The sequence below is a fragment of the Oncorhynchus masou genome, chromosome 9 (assembly GCF_036934945.1).
Source record: "Oncorhynchus masou masou isolate Uvic2021 chromosome 9, UVic_Omas_1.1, whole genome shotgun sequence".
Taxonomy (NCBI): Eukaryota; Metazoa; Chordata; class Actinopteri; order Salmoniformes; family Salmonidae; genus Oncorhynchus; species Oncorhynchus masou.
This window is the reverse complement of record NC_088220.1, coordinates 83860653-83875862: the sequence shown is the minus strand read 5'-3', so window position 1 is coordinate 83875862 and position 15210 is coordinate 83860653. Positions and strand designations below refer to the sequence as shown.

Here is a 15210-nt window from a genome sequence, read left to right as displayed (position 1 = left end):
TGGGGTGCAACACAACATTAGGAATGTGTTCTTAATGTTTTGTACACGGTGTCGATCGGGTATTTATTACACTATTTGACCATAGATGAAGAGTGTCCTCTGGTGGTATGTTTTATCAATTTGTTTTCGTCATCTTTCTTTTCTTTTCAACAACCAGAACAGTAGGTGGCAATGTTCATCCTTTCCAAGTACGATAGCCAAGGAGATCCTCACTGAAGAAAACAGCACAACTTCCGTTCTAAAGACAGCTATTTCCGTGTTTGAGCTGACGCGTCGTTAGTGTTTTTTCAAACCAGTTCTGTTCTTACGTGTCAGTCTTTTTTTTTTCACCGTAGAGCAAAAGACGGACCGGTCGCTTCGGAACAATGGCACCTAAAGGTAGCAGCAAACAGCAATCCGAGGAAGACCTACTCCTCCAGGACTTCAGCCGAAACCTGTCTGCAAAGTCCTCCGCGCTTTTCTACGGAAATGCACTAATTGTGTCCGCAATTCCCATTTGTAAGTAGCAAGGCCGGACTGCTAATTGTATCATAGATGCATTGCATTGGATGGATATTCGACTACCGGTAGCAAGACATCTTTTTACCTAACATAACTAACTTACGTGGCATAACGAGACATATATATATATATAGCTAGGTTTGCTAACCAGCCTATGCCACCATATGTTACCCTGTTACTGTAACGTTTATTACCTAGTTAGTATATGCCAGGTGAAGTTGTCTAGTTAGCTAGTGAAAGTTACTCGCTGATATTGATATTGTGGTTGTGTTGGTTATTAGCTACGTTATCCTAGACTTGATTAGCTAACAGGCACGTCATTGTGGGTAACTAACGTTAGCTATTCTGTTCACTGTGGCACTACTACGTAATACTAATTATCACCAACAGAGTGTGAACTGTTGTGACCCTCCCTGTTTGTTTTTTCTTTCCTTGTTGTGGTTCAGGGCTGTTCTGGAGGATCTGGCACATGGACCTGGTCCAGTCAGCGGTCCTGTATGGGGTCATGACACTGGTCAGCACCTACCTGGTGGCCTTCGCCTACAAAAACGTTAAGTTCGTCCTCAAACACAAGTAAGTTTATTATACAAACATGAACACTCACTTAAAACTATGGCCTCCGTGTTCTGCAATGCTTGGCAGTATGGTGAGTTTGTCATCGATCTGTAGTAGGTTGGTACCTAACTTCTAAATGTGCCTTATCTCTTGACCACAGAGTTGCCCAGAAGCGAGAGGATGCTGTCTCCAAGGAGGTGACAAGGAAACTCTCTGAGGCTGACAATCGCAAGATGTCACGCAAGGAGAAGGATGAGAGGTTAGTCTGCCAGCCAGTCTGTGATTGGACAGATAACATGTCAATCACTCCTGAGTGGGTTACTGAGTTCTCTAGAAGACATTTATTTCCCCCCTCAATGTCATGTTGTTGAAGCTGTAGGGGTCTCACTGAAACAGCTATCCTGGGTACCAGCCTGTTTCTGGTCTCTTTAATATAGCCTGGGTACCAGCCTGTTTCTGGTCTCTTTAATATAGCCTAGTCCAGCCTGTTTCTGGTCTCTTTAATATAGTCTAGTCCAGCCTGTTTCTGGTCTCTTTAATATAGTCTAGTCCAGCCTGTTTCTGGTCTCTTTAATATAGTCTAGTCCAGCCTGTTTCTGGTCTCTTTAATATAGTCTAGTCCAGCCTGTTTCTGGTCTCTTTAATATAGCCTGGGTACCAGCCTGTTTCTGGTCTCTTTAATATAGCCTGTTTCTGGTCTCTTTAATATAGTCTAGTCCAGCCTGTTTCTGGTCTCTTTAATATAGTCTAGTCCAGCCTGTTTCTGGTCTCTTTAATATAGTCTAGTCCAGCCTGTTTCTGGTCTCTTTAATATAGTCTAGTCCAGCCTGTTTCTGGTCTCTTTAATATAGTCTAGTCCAGCCTGTTTCTGGTCTCTTTAATATAGTCTAGTCCAGCCTGTTTCTGGTCTCTTTAATATAGTCTAGTCCAGCCTGTTTCTGGTCTCTTTAATATAGTCTAGTCCAGCCTGTTTCTGGTCTCTTTAATATAGTCTAGTCCAGCCTGTTTCTGGTCTCTTTAATATAGTCTAGTCCAGCCTGTTTCTGGTCTCTTTAATATAGTCTAGTCCAGCCTGTTTCTGGTCTCTTTAATATAGTCTAGTCCAGCCTGTTTCTGGTCTCTTTAATATAGTCTAGTCCAGCCTGTTTCTGGTCTCTTTAATATAGTCTAGTCCAGCCTGTTTCTGGTCTCTTTAATATAGTCTAGTCCAGCCTGTTTCTGGTCTCTTTAATATAGTCTAGTCCAGCCTGTTTCTGGTCTCTTTAATATAGTCTAGTCCAGCCTGTTTCTGGTCTCTTTAATATAGCCTGTTTACCAGCCTGTTTCTGGTCTCTTTAATATAGCCTGGTTACCAGCCTGTTTCTGGTCTCTTTAATATAGTCTAGTCCAGCCTGTTTCTGGTCTCTTTAATATAGCCTGGGTTCCCGGATTGTTTCTGGTCTCTTTAATATAGCCTGGGGGCCCGGATTGTTTCTGGTCTCTTTAATATAGCCTGGGGGCCAGTCTGTTTCTGGTAATTCCTTACGGACTTTACATTTAAAATGGCTTGACAACAGAGTAGGTAAAAGCACAAACAGGTCTGGGACCAGGCTACCAAACAGCATGCTTACCCATTTAAACCCTGTTCTCAAGTACATGCACAAATGGTTGAACTCCTCCTTCCCTATGTTAGGATCCTGTGTCAGGAGGAGGTAACCGACTGATTTGATACAACCTTCTCCTCCCCATGTTAGGATCCTGTGGAAGAAGAACGAGGTCGCTGACTATGAGGCCACCACCTTCTCTATCTTCTATAACAACACTCTGTTCCTGGTCCTCGTCATCATCGCCTCCTTCTTCCTGCTGAAGAACTTCAACCCCACCGTGTATCCCATTTAACCACATTCATCCTCAATTTAACTAGACGGGTAACGTTCCAGCAGGAACTATGGGTGCTTTACTAAAGCTGAAAATATATGAATGTTCCTTTACTAAATGATTGATGCTTGACTCACATCCTGGCATTCTCATTGTCCTGTTGTGATGTAGTACTCGTAGAGGAAACATATTTGCTTATTCATTGGCTAGGCCACAGACTACAGCCAATCACTAGTTGGTTCAAGTACAGATTTTGTATTGAATCTTCAGGTTGCCACAGCTGTATTCTGTGTACATGTCTGGATTGCTGTTTACCTCTGGCTGAAAAATGTCTGAGGAGTGTGTGGGTGTGTGTGTGTAGGAGATTCGTATTGCTCACCCATATACTATAAGTACGGTATGTAGCTAAACCTGAAGCGTTATTCCCTCGCACCAGTTGCCCGCCATTTCCTCCCAGATGTTTTTTTTCCTTAACCCATTGTTCCCCAGTAACTACATCCTGTCCATCAGTGCCTCATCTGGCCTCATCGCCCTGCTGTCCACTGGATCCAAGTAAAGGAGGAAAGAAAGAAAATGAACAACTGAGAAGAGGAGGATTTGGGTCAGGGAGGGCGGGGTGAAGCTAGGAGGAGGATTTGGGTCAGGGAGGGCTGGGGTGAAGCTAGGAGGAGGATTTGGGTCAGGGAGGGCTGGGGTGAAGCTAGGAGGAGGGTTTGGGTCAGGGAAGGCTGGGGTGAAGCTAGGAGGAGGGTTTGGGGCTGGGGTGAAGCTAGGAGGAGGATTTGGGTCAGGGAGGGCTGGGGTGGGGTGAAGCTAGGAGGAGGGTTTGGGTCAGGGAGGGCTGGGGTGGGGTGAAGCTAGGAGGAGGGTTTGGGTCAGGGAGGGCTGGGGTGGGGTGAAGCTAGGAGGAGGGTTTGGGTCAGGGAGGGCTGGGGTGGGGTGAAGCTAGGAGGAGGGTTTGGGTCAGGGAGGGCTGGGGTAAAGCTAGGAGGAGGGAATGGGGTTTAGGTCAGGGGGGCTGGGGTGAAGCTAGGATATTTTTTTGTAATGATTGCGAGAAGGAGAATTAAAATTATAATCATATCATTTCAGCTGTAAGTCTACATGAAATGCATGATCAAATGTCTGGGGGCCACTCCAGGTCACTCTGTCCTTCACTTTTTGTACTAATTAAAGTGGCCAGATCAAGAACCAATGTCTGTGTGGTTATTATTGTCAATCAGCAAATAATCAGAAAACTGATTTACATTTCCAGGAATGAAACGCCAATAGATTTCATCATCATTGTGCATTTATTAATGAAGTGTCATATTAATTTTTACACTGAATGAGAATATAAACACATATAAAGTGTTTTCATGAGCTGAAATACATCCCAGAAATGTTCCATATAAACAAAAAGCTTATTTCTCTCAAATGTGGCAAATTTGTTTACCTCTCTGTTAGTGAGCATTTCTCCTTTGCCGAGATAAACCTTCCACCTGACAGGTGTGGCATATCAAGAAGCTGATTCAACAGCATACTCATTACACAGGTGCACCTTGTGCTGTGGGGCAAAAGGCCACTCTAAAATGTGCAGTTTCTTTCACACAACACAATGTCATGTTTTGAGGGAGTGCAATTGGCATGCTGACTGCAGGAATGTCCACCAGAGCTGTTGTCAGAGAATTCAATGTTAATTTCTCTACTATAAACTGCCTCCGTTGTTGTTGGAGAATTTGGCAGTACGTCCAACCGGCCTCATAACACAGACCACGTGTATGATGCTGTGTAGGTGAGAGGTTTTCTGAGTGTCCCATGGTGCAGTTATGGTACGGACACGCATATGCTACGGACTAAACACAATGGCATTTTATCGACGGCAATCTTAATGCACAAAACATACTGTGACGAGATCCTGAGGCCTCTTGTCATGTCATTGATCCACCACCATCACCTCATGTTTCAGCATGATAACGCATGGCACCATGTCGCAATGATCTGTACACAATTTCTGGAAGATGAAAATGTCCCAGTTCTTCCATCGCCTGCATACTCGCCAGAGATGTCACCCGTCGAGCATGTTCGGGATGCTCCGGATTGACGTCTACGACAGCGTGTTCCAATTCCCGCCAATATCCACAAACTTCGCACAGCCATTGAAAAGGTGTGGAACGACATTACACAGCTGCATGAGGCGTGTAAATGGTGGTTACACCCAGATACTGACTGGTTTTCTGATCCAATACCTTTTATCTGTGACAGATGCATATCAGTATTCCTAGTCATATGAAATCCATAGATTAGGGACTAATACTTTTTTTCTTCGTCAATTGACTGATTTCTGTGTTTGTACTGTTACTCGGGCAAATCTGAAATTGTTGAGTTTATATTATGCTATTTACAGAGAGGTCACTGTTCTCATGGCAGGATAGGGAATATGTACATTAATGATCAGGATAGATGGATGGACACTGATGTTCATGTCAGTAATATAGTTCAGGGTGTCCTAAACTCAGTCCCCCATCCACCCACGGGTTCACGTTCTGGTTTTTGCCCGAGCACCACACAGCTAATTCAAATAGCCAACTCCTCGTCAAGCTGTGATGATTTGAATTAACTGTGTAGTGGTAGGGCAGAAGAACAGAAAATGCACGCAGAGGGAGATCCAGGACCGAGTTTGGGAAACACTGATTTATAGTTGGTAAATCCTCTCTTCTGATAACTTTAGATACAGTAGAAAACAACACTTTTATAACGGTCTGATACCTTTTAATACAGTAGTTTACATTGTCAGTCTGGGCTAAATGGGCAAACCCAGGAGCAGAGCTGGACTTGGATCAGCACCAAACAGCCATGGATGTATTGTGCTGCTGAGAGAGGAGAAACAGTACAACACTATTTACACAATACTTATAGGTTCTTTATAGAATACTTATAGGTTCTTTATAGAATACTTATAGGTTCTTTATAGAATACTTATAGGTTCTTTATAGAATACTTATAGGTTCTTTATAGAATACTTATAGGTTCTTTATAGAATACTTATAGGTTCTTTATAGAATACTTACAGGTTCTTTATAGAATACTTACAGGTAGTTTTTAGGTTATTTATAGAATACTTAGGTTATTTATAGAATATTTCTAGGTAATTTATAGAATACTTTAGTTTCATCTGCAACAAAGGGGACTTGAGGTCTGTTTTGCTTACGTTACAAGGTTTTCCCCATAACGTTTAATACTGTATATACACCCCTGAAAGATGAAAAACATTCTAACCCACAGAAGAAACTTATTTTCACGTACTATTATAGAATAGATATAGGCCTTTACATCTTTCTAAATACTTCACCTATCTTACACATTATCTAACAAGCAACACCCACAGGTAACATTGGTCTGGTTGGGAGGTTATGTCACAGAGTGGCTTGTGCTATCCCAGATTCCCATCAGCAACTAAAGATGCAGGTTCAAATTACAGGCAGGAGGAGGAGAGGCAGGATTCTCCTCTATGGATGCAGACAGAGAGTATACAGTACAGTACAGTACAAGAGGCCCCCTGCTCACTCAGACTGGCACTATACAGAACAGTAGGCCACTGGGAGAATCTTAATTGCATTTCCTTGCCTCCCCGCGTCCTCTTTCCTCTCCTCCTTCTCAAAACGTATTGGATGAGAAAGTCAGAGGTCCCTCCCCTCGAACATTCTCCTCCAATGGGTTTTGAGAAGGAAGCAAGGAGAGAGGATGAAAGGAGTCAAGGGGAGAATCTCAATTACATACTCCTCGCCTCCTCTCTCCTCCTCTCTCCTCGCCCCTCTGACCTTCTCCTCCAATGGGTTTTGAGAAGTTGGTGAGGAGAGAGGATGCGAGGAGTATGGAATTGAGATTCTCCCAAGGAAAATGCAAATGAGATTCTCCTGCGCTCTCGCACTAATAATCTATTGAAGATATTGGATAGCAGTTTCTCATACGACCAGGTGGGGGCGACAACATGCACATTCTTCCCCTCACAGACAGAACAAAGGCCTGTCGCTGAAACTCACTGTCCCAGGGTGCTCTGCTTTGCGAGGTCAAACGGTGGTCAAATGCAGTATACTAGTTTTCAAAATGCATTGTGAAAGACGTTTACGGTATTATTATCCCCTTTCTGTGTTGTTTTGTACAAGGTGCCTTTGAAGAGAAAGTCCAGGCACATCAGAGAGGGGAAGAAAGCATCTACATGGTTAACAATCTCAGGAGACAGAGAATCTACTGAGAGAGTAAGCTGAGCTGAAAGCTGGTCTAGGGCAGAGGGTTAGCAGGGTTAGGCTGAACTGAGCTCGGTTACACTGGACTAAGAAGGCTGGGGCTGAGCTGAGCAGGCCTGAACTGGGCTGGGATTAGACTGAGCTGAAACCCCATGGAGGCTGAGCCCAGATGGTTGGTGTAACTGGATCCACAGTGGTTGTACAGTAGGGGTTCTGCTTCCTCCTGGGTGTCTAGGAGCGATAGTCCTTCTTTCTGTACGGCTTGTTCTCCAGTATATGATCAATGTCCGACACCACATGAGAAGTCATTTTTGGAAGAAACTGTGGAAAATATCAGAATGTGTGAGGACATGTTTTCCTACGTTTTCAGACACACAATGGTCCTGACAAGACCACCAGGAAAACAAGACATTTTATTTTTTCATGTCCTCAATTTGGTAAAATGCTATTTTAGACTTAAGAGTTAAGTTTAGGGTCAGAACTTAGGGTGTGATTTAGGAGTTAGGGAAGATAGGATTTTGAATGGGAATACATTTTTACTCCTCAAAAATGTGTGTGTGTGTGTGTGTGTTTTTTACCTGTATGGCGCCTAGGTTCTCTGTTAGCTGCTCTGGACTGGAGGATCCCAGGAGGACTGAGCTCACCCCCTCATTCCTCAAACACCAGGCTAGGGAAGGAGAGAAGTGAGGAGGGAGGAAATGACAGAGCGGGGGACAATTATTGGTTGTTTAATCTAGTGTGACATTAATGGAATTCCTCATAGAAATGTGAATGTACTGTTGGCATCCACTTGGTGGCGCTAAAGTACTGAAACACAGTAGTGTGTGTGTGTGCCCATGCTCATCTCTCTCACCCACGGCCAGCTGTGGGAGAGTACAGCCCAGTTTCTCAGCAATGTGTCCCAGCTCCTTCAGCTTTGCCTGCTGTTTCCTCCCATCCTCACTCACAATCTTCTCTTTTAACCACTGATACGACTGCAGAGGGAGAGAGAATGAGAGCGAGAGAGAAAGAGAGAAAGAGAGAAAGAGGGGAAAGAGGGAAAGAGAGAAAGAGGGGAAAGAGGGGAAAGAGGGGAAAGAGGGAGAGAGAACGAGAGAAAGAGAGAAAGAGGGGAAAGATGGAATGAGGGGAAAGAGGGAGAGCGACAGGAAAAGAGTGGAGAGGGAGAAGAGAGAGACAGAGAGACAGAGAGACAGAGAGAAAGAGTGAAAGAGGGGAAAGAGGGAGAGCGACAGGAAAAGAGTGGAGAGGGAGAAGAGAGAGACAGAGAGAGAGATAGAAAGAGGTGGAAGTGGATCAGGCAGGTCTCTCAAGGCGGTATTCAACATCCGTCCAGGTACCCAGGATGTTGAGAGATGACTTAATGGGTATAAGCGGATGGGCGAAGCCGCGAGCTCCGGCTAGGCACTAGTTTTCAAACTTTAACCCTTGCCTTAACCATCTGCAGTTAATGCCTTAACTTAACCTGAACTTTTATTTTTATTTTTTAGAAATGTCGGATTCTGCAGTGAGACTGAGAGGTTGTTGAGTGGATACAGGGCCTACCTTCATGGATGCCCTGGAGGTTTCTGGGATGCCGTTCTGGTACTTCCCTGTGATGATGCCACAGGCCAGCGGAGACCACGTCATTGCCCCGACACCTGTCACCATGGAGACCAGAGGGAATGTGGGAACAGAGAGGGAGGGAGGGAGTGACAGATAACTGTGAGATCTATTATCACTGTCAATCAGACGGACACCAAACAGATGCTCTGAGGACATCATGAAATCCCCGGGTCTGAACCCCAGCAGATGTTAGGGGAGTGGAGTGCTCAGGAGGACGTTATCATATCACTTTATTACAATCACATAAGGATTGATTATGTATGTATACACTGATTAGAACCCTGTAGCAGATGGGAGGATGGTAAGGTGAACCTTCAGCATATGTGAGAGAAGTGGGCGTGGCCAGCCTGGATGATTGACACATGCCTATCTTGTGGTAGAGTTCTGGAAGCTGGACCTCCACCTTCTCCCTCTGGAAGAGATGGTACTCAGACTGCTCACACACCGGAGGGATCAGGTTAAACTGTCTGGCCACAGAGTACGCCTCCTAGAGAGAGAGAGAGAGAGAGAGAGAGAGAGAGAGAGAGAGAGAGAGAGAGAGAGAGAGAGAGGGGGGGGGGCAAGAGAGAGAGAGTTTTTGGAGAGATGAGGAGAGGGATCCTAATCAGAATTCATGAATTATACTGTATTCAGCTCATTTAGCTTAGTCTATATTTCACACACCAATTCACTTGCAGTCGCGTATCTATGTTTCCATATGAGCGTTTGCAAAGAGAAATGCCATAGAAAATACATGTACAGCGCTCATTGCTTTCTTAAGCATCAGCACAGCCACTTTAATCTGCTACAGGCTGTGGTGGGTGGGGCTGGTTTGCCTCTCGGCTCTGTTCCCCTGTCTGTGTATACCACTGCATTATAGATGCCGTCTAAATTACAGTGCTTTCGTCTGAGCTGCTACGCTACAAAATTCACCCTAATCACAATCAACACAACATCATGTGCAGCGCTTAACACACACTTGCCGAGAACGAGAGGTTGTTGACTACAGAAAATCCTGGGGATGCTTTAGCAATCAGTCATTATCAGGCTTTTTTTCAGGAAATGTAGTTAGCCACCACCTCTCCTATCCTCCCCCTTCTCCTCCAAATTAGCCAGGACATAAAAAGGTCCACAGACAGACAGCCTGTTTCCATCAGTTTCCCTGTTATTCAGCACACAAACAAGAGGCTCCAAGGCTCTCTCCAAGGCTCTCTCTGAAGACTCTCTCTGAAGGCTCTCTCTGAAGGCTCTATCTGAAGGCTCTCTCTGTAGGCTCTCTCCGAGGCTCTCTCTGAGGTTCTGAGGCTCTCTCGGAGGCTCGCTCTGAGGCTCTCTCTGAGGCTCTCTCTGAGGCTCTCTCTGAGGTCCTCAACGAGGCTCTCTCTGAGAATCTCTCTGAGGCTCTCTCTGATGCTCTCTCTGAGGCCCTCACCGAGGCTCTCTCTGAGGCTCTCACCGAAGCTCTCTCTGAGGCTCTCTCTGAGGCTCTCTCCAAGACTCTCTCTGAGGCGCTGAGGCTCTCACCAAGGCTCTCTCTGAGGCTCTCTCTGAGGCTTTCTCAGAGGCCTCCACAGATTATTGAGGGCTCACAGACTTGCTGTATGAGCCTGATCTGTAATGAGAGTTTTAAAGTGAAGATTGTGTGAGTACTGTGGAGAGGTTTTGTCACACGGGCTACGGGTCAGGGGTTAGGGGTTAAAGGTCATAGGGTTAACTCACCATGATCTCCATGGCTGAACATCGAGATGTCCCCCAGTACATGGTTAAGGGTCAGGGGTTAGGTGTTTAAAGGTCATAGGGTTAACTCACCATGATCTCCATGGCTGTCCATCGAGATGTCCCCCAGTACATGGTTAAGGGTCAGGGGTTAAAGGTCATAGGGTTAACTCACCATGATCTCCGTGGCTGTCCATCGAGATGTCCCCCAGTACATGGTTAAGGTTCAGGGGTTAGGGGTTAAAGGTCATAGGGTTAACTCACCATGATCTCCATGGCTGTCCATCGAGATGTCCCCCAGTACATGGTTAAGGTTCAGGGGTTAGGGGTTAAAGGTCATAGGGTTAACTCACCATGATCTCCATGGCTGTCCATCGAGAAGTCCCCCAGTACATGGACATCCCCTGGTTGATCACATACGTCATGGCTCTCACAATCTCTGAGGAGACAAGGACATCAATCGATCTTCCATTCCTGTGGCAGTCCTCATGAGAGACAGTTTCATCATAGCTCTTGATGGTTTTTGTGACTGCACTTGTAGAAACATTCAAAGTTCTTGAAATGTTCCGTATTGACTGACTTTCATGTCTTAAAGTAATGATGGACTGTCATTTCTCTTTCCTTATTTGAGCTGTTCTTGCCATAATATGGACTTGGTCTTTTACCAAATAGGGCTATCTTCTGTATACCAACGCTACCTTGTCACAACACAACTGATTGGCTCAAATGCATTAAGGAAAGAAATTCCATAATTGAAATGCATTTCAGGTGAATACCTAATGAAGCTGGTTGAGAGATTGCCAAGAGTGTGCAAAGCTGTCATCAAGGCAAAGGGTGGCTATTTATATAAATAATAAATAAAATGATTCATAACAATGTTTTGGTAAGAGTACTAGAGAAGGTATACTCAGTGCTGGATGAGACAATGCCAAGAGTGTGCAAAGCTGTCATCAAGGCAAAGGGTGGCTAGTTTGAAGAATCTCAAATATAAAATATATTTTGATTTGTTTAACAGTTTTTTGGTTACTATATGATTCCATATGTGTTATTTCATAGTTCTGATGTCTTCACTATTATTCTACGATGTACAAATAAAGAAAAACCCTTGAATGAGTAGGTTTTCTAAAACCATATGACCGGTAGTGTTTATATACGGTATATCAGAGTAGGTGGATCTGTAGGAGGATGGGCTCATTGTAATGGCTGGAATGGAATAAATGGAATGGAGTCAAACATGTGGTTGTCATATGTTTGATGTGTTTGGCTGCGTTCCATTTATTCCATTCCAGCCATTACAATGAGCCCATCCTCCTATTGCTCCTCCCACCTGCCTCTGCTGGTATATATTATGCCACAGCAATATAATATAAATATATATATACCATCAGGGGGAACTGTAGTCTTTCCTGCCTGCGTTGTACTACTGAACTGGTAATGACTCAACTATCCCTGAAGGCCACATACCCATCCTTGATCCCTCTGTCTCTCTCCTCCTGACAATACATTTCTTCACACTTCTCTAATGAGCTAATGACCAGGGACTAAAGTGCTAACGTGCTGCCAACCATCAGTACATTATTAATGAAGCAATTAGCTCCAACACACTAGCATCTGGACTACAACACACTATGAAGGGAGCCTTGTTATTGTTCTCAGCCTTGTGTAACGGGTACCTGTCAGGACCAGGGGAGGGGGAATGATGAGGGAAAGTACAGAGAGAGAGAGAGTTAGAGTGTGTGTGTGAGAGAGAGAGAGAGAGAGAGAGAGAGAGAGAGAGAGAGAGAGAGAGAGAGAGAGAGAGAGAGAGAGAGGGGGAGAGAGAGAGAGAGGGGGGGAGAGAGAGAGAGAGAGAGAGAGGGGGAGAGAGAGAGAGAGAGAGAAGCTCTACCTTGAGAAAGATACTCCCAAACTGAGCGGGTCAGACCAGACCTCTCTTCATTACAGACGAGCAACCCCAAGCAGAATGTCAACCTCCCAGCACAGAGTATTACTCCCTCATTGAAATGAAGGATACATTTACCCAGCTGGAGGTAAGGCAAGTGGATCTGGAACAGCAGGTGATTACACTCCAGTCAGCACAGACCCAGACAACAGTCCAGCACAACAACACTCCCTTAACTAGACCTAGATTGCTGAAGGTGTAGAGAGATATCTGCACTCTGGACTGTAGTGAGAAAACATCAACAGGAGAAAGAGCTGGAGCAGGAGAACAGAGCACAAGGAGAGGATCAGACTGCTGGGGGAGAGGGTGAGAGGGATGGTGTGTGACAGAACAACCCATTTGAGAGGTGTCCACACCCGCAGAGAAGCCAGCAGAACAGCCCACCTCAGCTCTCTACAAAAGTCTCGACACCACAGCAGAACAGTCCACCCCAGACCCTGATCATAGTGTCGTAAACACAGGGGGACAGACAAATGAAGGCCAAGCCCAGGGTATCCCACTCCCTCTGAGCCCCCCCCCCCTGTCAGCCACCCTGATAGCCCTCCTGACAACCCCGCACCCCACCCACTGAGGACACAGATTGTACTCCTTATGGACTCAAACGGGTTAGATAAAAAAAAAATACTTCCCCAAACAGTGTCTAAACTCTGGTGTCAAAACGCCCAGTGAACCCTAGACCTTCTGTCGGAGGACAAACGAGACCCACCCAGCTACATAATAATACACACAGGAACAAACGACCTGAGGGCACAGCAGGAAAGAGTGGCCACAGCACTGGCTTCTTCTACTTTCCCCAACACAGAAGTGGTTCTCCACCCTGCTACCACGGAAAGACGTCCACACAGCGGGTAAACACCGTGACTGCCTCATAACCAAATGTTAACCTGGCATTTCAAACAGAAAACCGAAGAAAATTAGACTAGACAACAATGTCCATAATTGCAGTTATTATACAAAATGAAAGATCTAGCTATCTAACAATACAGATTGGTTTGTACTTGTTTGTATCTGACCTAAATTAAGCAAATCAAAAAGTGTACGGACTACCATTTCACATTATTTGTATTTTCCAATGAGGTAGCTACCTGCATGCTTTGGTCAATAGTTTTTGTTACACTTTTTAGCCTGTTCCCCTAATCGTCAAAATGTATTTTCTAGATAATTGGAGCATTGTTGGACTGGCAGTTATATCTCTATGGTTGCAAACAGAAAACCGAAGAAAATTAGCATTGACAAATGGTTTGATGAAAAGTTCAAAAACCTAAATAAGAAATTGAGAAACCTGTCCAACCTGTCCAACATACATAAAGAGACCCAGAAAACCTGAGTCTACGCCTTCACTATGGTGAATCACTAAAATACACTACGAAAAGAGGAACAGCTCAATGTAATTGAAGAATCCATAGACTAACCACTTCTGTGAAAATTGGAAAACACAAAGAATTATCTATCCAAAAATGGAGATGTATGGTTAAACCACAATCAGCTATTAAAGACTACCAGAACCCACTGGATTATCCAATTACCTTGAAGGAACTACAGGACAAAATAAAAACCTAGGCCAAAAAGGCCTGTGGTGTTGATGGTATCCTCAATGAATGTAATGATGGGGTGGTGATTCAAAAGCAGGTGAAACATTTTAATAAAACGACAAAACCAAGAACACGCCACTAACATGTACGCCGATACACAATAAAAATACCAACTGGTGAACATGGGAGAGTAACATATAAAGGGGAGGAAATAATGAAGGTAATGGTGTCCAGATGTAAATCATAATGATTCACAGGTGCGCGTAATGATAAGTGCCAGGACTGGTGGTTAGCACTCTGGCTACGTCGTACGCCAGAGGGAAGGAGCAGGAGTAGACAGGACAATGAAATTATAAAATATACAGACCTAAAATTTTAGGGTCCTGTGTGGCTCAGTCGGTAGAGCATGGCGCTTGCAACGCCAAGCGTCGTGGGTTCGTTTCCCACTGGGGCCACCCATATGCACCCATATGCAGTAGTGGCCCCAGCCGACTTGTAAGTCGCTTTGGACAAAAGCGTCTGCTAAATGGGATATATTATATATTATTTAAATAGGCTATACTTCAACTCCTTTAACCATCATCCTTAGCTTTGGCATCTTCCCCAATATTTGGAACCAAGGACAGATCACCCTAATCCACAAAAGTGGAGTCAAATTTGACCCCAATAACTACCGTGGGATATGCACAACCTTGGGAAAATCCTCTGCATTACCATTAACAGCAGACTTATACATTTTCTCAGTGAAAACAATGTACTGAGCAAATGTCAAATTGGCTTTTTACCAAATTACCATACCACAAACCACGTATTCACCCTGCACAACCTAATTGACAAACAAACAAACCAAAACAAAGGCAGTCTTCTCATGCTTTGTTGATTTCAAAAAAGCCTTTGACTGAATTTGGCATGAGGGTCTGCTATACAAATTGATAAAAAGTGATGTTGGGGGAGAAACAAACAACATTATAAAATCCATGTAAACAAACAACAAGTGTGCAGTTAAAATTGGCTAAAAACACAACCGTTTCTTCCCACAGGGTTGTGGGGTGAGTCAGGGATGCAGCTTAAGTCCCACCCTCTTTAACATATATATCAACGACTTGGCGACGGCACTAGAACAGTCTGCAGCACCCGGCCTCACCCTACTAGAATCTGAAGTCAAATGTCTACTGTTTGCTGATGATCTGGTGCTTCCGTCACCAACCAAGGAGGGCCTACAGCAGCACCTAGATCTTATGCACAGATTCTGTCAGACCTGGGTCCTGACAGACCTGGGACATGACATTAAATCTCA

General features: G+C 44.6%; 2 protein-coding genes across 2 annotated transcripts in view; one reads left to right on the top strand and one right to left on the bottom strand.

Annotated features, from left to right (window-relative positions):
- The first annotated feature begins 258 nt into the window (after positions 1-258).
- On the top strand, positions 259-3530 carry LOC135546690 (translocon-associated protein subunit gamma). Its single transcript, XM_064975302.1, has 5 exons — positions 259-498; positions 948-1074; positions 1217-1315; positions 2790-2921; positions 3403-3530. The coding sequence occupies exons 1-5, from the start codon at positions 366-368 to the stop codon at positions 3467-3469; spliced, it is 558 nt and encodes a 185-aa protein (XP_064831374.1). The 5' UTR covers positions 259-365; the 3' UTR covers positions 3470-3530.
- A 2433-nt stretch (positions 3531-5963) lies between these two features.
- The window catches only part of kcnab1a (potassium voltage-gated channel subfamily A regulatory beta subunit 1a), a 124105-nt gene continuing 114858 nt past the window's right edge, over positions 5964-15210 (bottom strand). The window contains exons 9-14 of the mRNA XM_064975300.1: positions 10793-10878; positions 9111-9231; positions 8685-8779; positions 7993-8113; positions 7718-7806; positions 5964-7460 (exon numbers count right to left, since the gene is read on the bottom strand). Of these exons, the coding sequence (XP_064831372.1) occupies positions 7371-7460; positions 7718-7806; positions 7993-8113; positions 8685-8779; positions 9111-9231; positions 10793-10878 (602 nt within the window). The 3' untranslated portion in view covers positions 5964-7370. The remainder of the gene's footprint in view (positions 7461-7717; positions 7807-7992; positions 8114-8684; positions 8780-9110; positions 9232-10792; positions 10879-15210) is intronic.

What these genes read in the sequence shown, in the direction of transcription:
- LOC135546690 (XM_064975302.1), top strand. Translation starts at nt 366, where the DNA reads ATGGCACCTAAAGGTAGCAGCAAACAGCAATCCGAGGAAGACCTACTC. An exon ending in TGTGTCCGCAATTCCCATTT is followed by an intron (nt 499 to 947) that starts GTAAGTAGCAAG and finishes GTTGTGGTTCAG; the next exon opens with GGCTGTTCTGGAGGATCTGG. An exon ending in AAGAACTTCAACCCCACCGT is followed by an intron (nt 2,922 to 3,402) that starts GTATCCCATTTA and finishes ATTGTTCCCCAG; the next exon opens with TAACTACATCCTGTCCATCA.